Here is an 8,794-nt window from a genome sequence, read left to right as displayed (position 1 = left end):
GGTTGTATAAAAGCGCCGCACTTGGGCGGGTGGGAGCAGACTTTTGAAGAGCGAGCTTTTGTGGTGCCCACGCGTGTACGCCTCATGCCGGCTTCCGCGGGCGCAGGAGGGAAATGTAACGTCTTCTGCCTTGTGCGACACCTCCCCGTGCGGTCCGAATGTCTGCGGGAAACGTACGTATTTCTCCCATGTGGTCTTCAAGTGAAATGGAAAGAAAATGAAAGCGGTGAAAAAGGGGCGCTCCGTTGGCTTCGCGTGGCTGTTAACGTTTCATTTCGCCGTTTAGCGGCTCGGCGCCTCACAGCTGCGTCGGCCGCCGCGTGTCGCCATATGGCCGAGCAACTCGGCAACAAGCTCACCGGCTGCCCGGGAGTTCGAAAGCCTCCGCACGTCGCGGATTTTGGGCTTCGTTCCGGGTGCGCGTGCGCGCGTCGACGCGTTTCGAAGGAAGACTCTGGAAAAGTGGAATCAAAAGGGGCAGAGCGGGCAAAGCGGGCGGAGCGGGCGGAGTTGTTCTGGAAGCCTCGTGGAACTCAAACCCCGTTGACACTTAACCATTTGTTTCCATTCAAACGCGTCGAAAACCGTCGTTTTCGTGTGTGTGTGTGTGTGTGTGTGTGTGTGTGTGGGGGGGGGGGATTGACTTGCCGGCAAAATTTAGCTGCTGAGCACTTAATTAGGTGCACCAGCCGCCTGACTTTTAATGGCACCAAATGCACACTTCTAACCTGAAACACTCCGCCTGGATGTCTCCCACACAAAACAAACAAACAAACACCGAGAGACACGAGACCCTTTGGCCAGCTATAGGGAGGATAACATCGCACGTCACTCACCGTTTTGTAGTCAAACTTTGATTGTGCTGCATTTAAATGAACGAGCTGCTACAAGTGAACGAAAAACATTTTCAACTTTTGAAAACGAGACTATTGCTGAAAGTAACGATGCGTGCCGAAAATGCTCAACCCGATCGGAAAGGCCACGACTTAGTTGCTTTAAACGTACTACAATCGAATAAAATAATATTGGAAAATCCTGAAAAGTAACTTCAACGAAAGCAATAATGCAAATATATTTAAATTGCAACATAACCACTTAAGCATATTCTACAATTGAGTAAAAAAAAAAAATAACCTCAATAAATAATGGAAATTATACTTTTAAAGTGGCAAATAAAATTCAAGTTCAACTCATTTCCATATTGTCAGTTTAGCCTCCTGACGACCGGGGGGGGGAAGATCCAATCAGCATTGTTTTCAAACGGAGACGGCGGGTACCCAGTCGCCACCCGTTCACATTTGGGATCACTGAAAAGCTCTAAATGTCTTTTATTGAGGGCAAAAGGAGTTCACTCACAAGTATGCAGTGGGTGGGCCCCGTTAGTTTGCAAATGTCTGCTACAGAGGACGATTTTGAGCTGCTGGTGGGGAGCAGCATTTGCTTTCTCAGTGTGTGCTTCGCCGTCCGTCCCTGCTGCGCACGTGTTGACGTCGTGTGGGGTACTCGATGAGATGGGCACACTCGAAGTAACAAAGAAATGTATCCAATATTGTTGCTAAAACTCGATGATGTATTTGAGCATTCAGTAGGTGTCGTTTTGTGCGTTCAGTTTTGTAGTGCATGTCAACTGGTGCCAATAAATAATTTTAAGCAAGCAACAGTCACGCCTTGCCACCTGTTGCTGCGATCACGTGGGCGCCGCATGCCGTCCTGGCGCCGCCGACTGGAAGTGCTGGAGCGGAGCATACAATGAACTGCTTGGATAAGAGCGGTAAAATCCGAGATTTTATATTTAGTCACGTCCGATACTACTTTTTCGCTGACATCGGACGGATATCCGATCTCTAAGATCGACCGGTCCGAGGTGTGCCCCGCTGGGATAGGCTCCAGCGCACCTGCGACCCCAGTGAGGGTAAGCGGCACAGAGGATGGCTGGACGGTTTACAGCTTAATTGGGGACTCGTAACTCAAATGAACGGCCGTGATCGGGTTATTTGTCTGCGATGTTTCGCTCCGGTCAAAATTGGGCCACATGTGTATTTTGAGCTCGGCATTGGAGAGATATAATTCGAGGGGATCGTTTAATGTTCGAAAGTAGCAAAAAAGAGCATCTAGCAATCATTGAAGAAGTTGTCAAAATTACAGAATGACTATGAAAATAAAAGGGGGCGTCTGCAAAAAACGGGTACGGCGGCTCCCCGACTCACAACAGCGTTCCGGACGCGTCGTAGCCCGGTTTTGTATCCGAGTCGGAAGGTAGCCGTGGCACCCTGGTATGCCGTGAGAGATCATCCAAGGTCCTGTGGGAAACTATCCAATTACACGTGTCCGGAAATGTATCAATTACAATTCATCTTTTTAGATCGATTCAAGCGACGCAGAACAATGAAATGCTCTTCAATTAGATGGGACAAGGTGCAAGAAAGCTTTGTATCCACCGGTTTCTATTCACCGGGGTTCTGCGTGGAGTTCTCATGTTCGTGGAGTTCTCATGTTCTCCCCGTGCCCGCGTGGCTTTTCTCCGGGCACTCCGGTTTCCTCCCGCATCCCCAAAACATGCGTGCTAGGTTGATTGAAGACTCTTAAGTGCCCGTAGGTGTGAACGTGAGTGCCAATCGTGGTTTGTTTCTACGTGCCCTGTGATTGGCTGGCGACCGGTTCAGGGTGTACCCCGCCTCCTGCCCGATGATAGCTGGGATGGGCTCCAGGACGCCCGCGACCCGCGTTAGGAGAAGCGCTACGGAAAATGGATGAATTGGTTTCTTGCAAGCTTTTTCTCATGTCAAACCGGTACCTTGGCTCAATAAAAGATGGGGGAACGCTGCCAGAGACCAGTGATCCCCGGTTTGTATCACGTGACTCATGTCTCCCCTTCGTCCACAGCTAGAAAAAAAGTGAGAAGATGGACGCCAAAGGGGCAACGAGCGAAGCCGTCAGCATTCTGTCGTGGGAGCAAGTGAGTCGCCTGGATGAGGTCCTCAGTGAGGTGGTGCCCGTCCACGGCCGCGGCAATTTCCCCACGCTGGAGGTGCGTCTGAAGGACATCCTGGCTCGGGTGCGCTCCAGCTTGGCGCTGAGCGGCGTCCGTGTGAAGGACGTGCGCCTGAACGGCTCGACGGCCAGCCACGTGCTGGTGCAGGACCTGGGCTGGAGCTACAAGGACCTGGACGTCATCTTCAGGGTGGACCTGCCGCACGAGTCGGAGTTCCGGCTCATCCGTGACGTGGTGCTGGGCACCCTGCTGGACTTCCTTCCCGAGGGCGTCAACAAGGAAAAGATCACCGCCGTGACTCTGAAGGAGGCCTACGTGCAGAAGCTCGTCAAGGTCAACACGGAGCAAGACCGCTGGAGCCTCATCTCGCTGTCCAACAACAATGGCCGCAACGTGGAGCTCAAGTTTGTCGACTCCATCCGCCGGCAGTTCGAATTCAGTGTCGATTCCTTCCAGATCGTCCTGGACTCCGTTTTGGCCTTCTACGAGGCGGACGATGCCTCGCCCATGTCGTCCGAGCGCCACCCGCCAGTGAGCGGCGAGAGCGTGTTCGGCGACTTCGATGCGGCGCTGGGCCACCTGCGCGACAAGCTCATCGCCACCAAGAGGCCCGAGGAGATCCGCGGCGGCGGCCTGCTCAAGTACTGCAACCTTTTGGTGCGTGACTTCCGGCCCGCCAGCGAGGAAGAGTTCAAGGGCCTGGAGCGGTACATGTGCTCGCGCTTCTTCATCGACTTCCCCGACATCGGCGAGCAGCAGCGCAAGGTGGAAGCGTACCTCCAGAGCCACTTTGTGGGCGAGGAGGCCAGCAAGTACGATTACCTTATGATCCTGCGCCGCGTGGTCAACGAAAGCACAGTGTGCCTCATGGGCCATGAGCGACGCCAGACTCTGCACCTCATCTCGCTCATGGCCTTTCGCGTGCTCGCCGAGCAGAACGCCATACCTGACGCTTCCTGCGTCACCTGCTACTACCAGCCGGCGCCGTACGTGCGTGACCACAACTTCAGCAACTACTATGTGGCCAATCAGAACATTCCCACATGGCTGCCGTGCAACTGACAGGATGGGGGGAGGGGGACGCACGCGACAGGCCGCTGGCCCCTGATTGTGAGTGGGGGGGGGGGGGGGGGAAATGAAACGACAGAAGGTCACAGCATTTTCTAAATCCAGCGTTTCAATTTTTGGGAACCCTTTCCCGTTCTCTTCCGATGTGTCAGTGTGATATTTTTAAGTGTTATTCCCACTTTTCTTTCTTGCTGGATGACTACCCCCCTGCCCCCCCTTTAAAAGCTTCACGTTAATAGGAAATTAAGTGATTCTGATGATGAAGCATTGAATTTTGATTTTTTTTTTTGTTTTTTTTTCTTCTTTCCTTGGATCATGAAAAAAATGTTAAAGGTGGGGGGAAGAAAAAAAAAATTTAGTGTAATCAGATGTTGCTCCAAAAGCGAGAGAGAGGGGGGGGACGCGATTTAAAAAGTTTGGGTTGTTTGGTTCTGTTATGTTCCGAGGAGTAAATTTTCTTTTAATATAGTTTTTGACTTGAAATCTCTTGCTGTACTAAGTATATAAAAAAAAAAAAAAAACAGCCAAAGTGCCTGTAATGTGTGTATTAAAAAGAAAAAAAAAAAAAAAAAAAAAAACGGCCAAAGTGCCTGTAATGTGTATTAAAAAAAAAAGCGGGGTGGCCACAAGTGCCTCTGGGAGGGGCTAACCCGTGAAAGACCGGTCCAGGTACACCTCCAAACAGCTGATCATGCCAACTCCCCCTCCCATTTATAATTTTTTTTTTGGGGGTGGGGGGGGCGGATGATAACAATTATCAGGCACTGTGGTTGATTTTTGCTGGTGCTTTGGTGTTCCGAGCTGGCCTTTGACGAGGGTCTCTCGAGACATTTCTACGCTCGTCTTCCTTCAAAGTAGAAGCACGCGGCAAGCCCCTCCAGTCTCCCTGCAACCAGATCTTGCTTCTATACTTATCCTCACTCTGTCTTCCCCGGGGGGGTGGGCCCCCCACCCACTGACCGACCAACCGCACTGTGAACCCCATGTGTGGTCATTGGGGGAAAGATACCAGGTGTGCTTGATGACGACGTGCTATTATTAGCATTGTAAAGCGGTGTTGGCACCTGCCGTCTGACTTATTTGGCGCAAGGGGAAGTGAAATACGCCCCCCCCCCCCCCCCCCCCCCCCCCGAACGGCCCACGGCTACAATGTGCAACTGGCCCCCACGCGGGCCCCAGCCTTTTCTTGGAATTGCTTGCCTTTTTCCACACGCTGCCACCTCTGCCCATGTTTGCACAAGATAACCAGCAAGCAGCTCTTATCTGGAGTGGAGGGCGCGGGTGACCTTCTCCGGCTCCCTTGCATGCCTCTTGTGTCGTGCTTATTTTTTTTTTAAGGAAACCAACAATAAGCTGCCCATTCTAACCCTCTCTGGACCAAAAAATGCCAACTTTTAAAGTTCAGTTGAATAAATAGAATCATGATGCTCGGGAGAGCGAGGTTGTCATTTGTGTTCGGACCCTTTCATCAAAGCTTTACCGCTGCGGTCCCCTGTTGGGGGGGAAATATTCTGGTTGGTGTTTTTTTCTCTCCATTAGTTTTGTTTTCCTTCCCATTCTTTTCCCCCTCCTGTCCTGAAAGATTCCCCCCATCCCTTCGCATCCCCTGAGGGGTCTTTGTCACATTTAGCCTCTGAGGAATGTAAATAAACTAACGAGCAGTTGCTCAGGGATTGAAGTTCCCCCCCTGCCTTTTTTTTTTTCTTTTTCTTTTCTCCCCCCCCCCCAATTGAGCGTGAATTTAGAGCGCCCTCTAGCTAACGCGAGGGACTTCTGCTCTTGGCGGATTTCTTTGCAGATCACGCTTGAAGTTTGCGCAATGCTCAGGCAGCCATCTCGGGAAAAGCCATGTGGTGCTCAAAACACTTATTTATTGGCAATCTCTGAACGATGACTGCTTGTTTTATGCTGTGCCTTGTCTTGAAATTTTGGGGGCAAGGGGGTAAACCACATGGCCCGTGTTTGTGTTTACGCCAGTTGTCTCTGGTGACTGAAGGCGTCTGCCTGTCAGCCCGCCATCAGGGATAAATGAACTCTGCGTGAGAATGAAGTGCCTTTTTGTTAGTTTTTCTGAGCTCCTTTCTGCTGTAAACTCGTCAGTGTCGAATGTCGTCGCTTCTGCTGTGCGTTTTCGGTGCGAGGCGCACGGTGGCGCTTCCGAGAAGTCTCGTTTAGCTCGCAAGGCGGTGGTGGCAGCTGGTCAGTGTTCTTAGGCTTTGAAAACATTCTCAAGAGTTGTATTTTATTTTTTTGGCAGCAGGTTTTTGTTGGTGTGTGAGCGCGTGCGTGGGTGAGGGAATGCTGGTGGGGGTATATTTATATGAAATGTGTCACACTTATTGTTTTTGGAAGAAAGCTTTTTGTCAGCGTAGTAACTATGACGACCGTTTGAGTCCCCCCGCCCCCATTTGTAAGCACTTTGACCTCAATGGACTTTTGGAAATGTTCACATGTGGTGGGAAAATGTGCTTGAAGAGAAAATGATGAATAAAATAATACTGAATGCAACTCCTGCCCCTGCCATTTTGATTTATTTTTGATTTATTTCTATATTTTTTTATGTCACTAACTTAGACACTGGGTGGGTCTCATTTCTATTTATGGAACTTCCTAGCTCCTCTGTTTACATGCTAGCTCCTCCCACCAGAAATTCCTTCGATATTTTTAATAAGGAGCGTGGCAGGAGGATGTAGGAATATTTGGGGGGGAATAAGACGATAGTGCCTCGATTACGTCATTTCATGATCGCTACCAAGGATGACGTCACAGCGTTCACGTGTCACAAATGAACCGTCTGCGCGGTGGGATTACACGCAGGGGAAAATACAGACACCTGTATGTGTATAATCAGCACTGTTACAGTTTACAAATTTGCAGATTCAAAAACGATTGTGATTGGTCAGATCTGTCCTCTCTGCCGCCCCCGTCCCTACGCACAGTGCATTTTTGGAGCGACTCGTAGAAGTATGTAAAGTCTTATATTGCTCATTACGTTCAGTGCAAAAACAGTGACGACCCAAGAGAACTTTTTTTTTTTTCGTGACCAAATTCATTTGACAAAATGACAGCGTAATTACTAGACAAACCTTTAGAAATATGTGCTCAGTTAGGTGTATAGTAACCATGAGCCAGTGTTGTCATTTTAATATGAAAAACTGCTCCGAACACAACTGACACTCTGTGAAATATGTATAGTCTCACGAAAATAATCAAGGAATTAACGAAAACAGATGAGCTATTTAATTTGAAGTTGTGCTCTGTTCACAATCCAGCTGGTGCGCACCCATTTTCAACCGCCACCGTCAAGGTGCTATGAGACTGAGACGTCAGAGGATAAATCACGTCCCTGGATTTTAGCTACCTCGTGGAAGCTACTCGATCCTTGCTCCTCCATGCATCAAGACGATTGCGACGCTCCTTAATATGGCGGCATGCCAACATCCTTGGATCAGCTTCACTGTTTTGAGGAGCGAGGAACGTTGCAATTTGAGACTTTCGATCCATCTACAGTGTCCATGTGTACGCCAGTTGTGACTCAAAACAAATCTTGAAAACTCAGAGGAAGTTGACCCTGAGATGAGGGAAAGCCTGCTCAGTTTCAAAGAGCCGGGCAAGAGAAATTCCGACTCATTCACCGCAGTAACGGACTCCGTGAACCTAACTTCCTCGCTAGCAGCTTTTGTAGGCTAAATCCTGACTTCCTACCAGTAAGCACTAGCCTTTATACTGATTTTTATCGGCCTGATCGGTATCGGCCGATAATTAGCATTTTATGCTGGTCGGCTTTGTCATAACTCGCCGAGCCGATCAATGACGTTATTGATCGGCTCTGCAAAAAACATTTACTCCGCGTCGCCATCGTGCACAGTATATTTGAATCCAAAAGCTAGTTGTTGTTTTTTTAGCCTTGTTGCGCTTCTTTTGACATAGGACTGTAAATAGCTGACGGCCAGTAAAGTTGTTAAAAAAAAAAAAAAAAAAAAAAAAAAAAAAAACACATGGCGGTGTGGGACAGACGACACGTAATGCCCGGATAAGACAAGACAAATTTGTTCTTTCACGATTGCACTATGTCCGACGACTGCAATAAAATCGGGTATTCCAATACCACCGCATCCCGTTTTTTTACGATCATTTGGCTTTATCTTGTCAACTCAAATGCGACCGGATACACTTGTTTTCGTGGCGAAGACCACAAGAGTGGATCGCGCCGACTGTATTACAAGGACAAAATGGGGGAAAAACGTGTGTGGATGGTCACCGGTGCTCAGGAGAGGACGTGTGTTTAAGGCTTGCTTGAGGTATGTTCCCGTAATTTTAATACGATACGGCTCGCAAACAGGCAACAAAATGTGATGTAGCCTAGCAAGCTAGTGCTATCACTAATGGTTGTATGTAAACATGCCGCTGTTGTGTCAAATGGTGCGCTGAAGCAGGGGTGTCAAACTCATTTTTGTCACGGGCCACATGGTAGTTATGACTTCCCTTGGAGGGCCGCTACGACTGTGAACCCATATAAATGAAAGATTACCTCATATACTGTAATTACATACAGAATGTGGAACACATTGATGAATAACCAGTTTTGAAATCAGAAGCCTATAAAAACATGTTTTTCAACTTACATTTCTTTTCATACACATATATATATATATATATAAATATATATACACACACATATATGTATACACACATATATATACATATATATATACACATATATATATACATACA

General features: G+C 48.6%; 1 protein-coding gene across 1 annotated transcript; it reads left to right on the top strand.

The window, feature by feature from the left end:
• On the top strand, positions 1-6,568 carry tent5c (terminal nucleotidyltransferase 5C). Its single transcript, XM_061793094.1, has 2 exons — positions 1-173; positions 2,884-6,568. The coding sequence occupies exon 2, from the start codon at positions 2,903-2,905 to the stop codon at positions 4,052-4,054; it is 1,152 nt and encodes a 383-aa protein (XP_061649078.1). The 5' UTR covers positions 1-173; positions 2,884-2,902; the 3' UTR covers positions 4,055-6,568.
• The last annotated feature ends 2,226 nt before the right edge of the window (positions 6,569-8,794 follow it).

Source organism: Phyllopteryx taeniolatus, chromosome 12 (genome assembly GCF_024500385.1).
Source record: "Phyllopteryx taeniolatus isolate TA_2022b chromosome 12, UOR_Ptae_1.2, whole genome shotgun sequence".
Taxonomy (NCBI): Eukaryota; Metazoa; Chordata; class Actinopteri; order Syngnathiformes; family Syngnathidae; genus Phyllopteryx; species Phyllopteryx taeniolatus.
This window is presented reverse-complemented; position numbering and strand designations above follow the sequence as displayed.

Bases quoted from the DNA above. Each gene is read 5' to 3' on its own strand.
- tent5c (XM_061793094.1), top strand. From the start codon at position 2,903: ATGGACGCCAAAGGGGCAACGAGCGAAGCCGTCAGCATTCTGTCGTGG.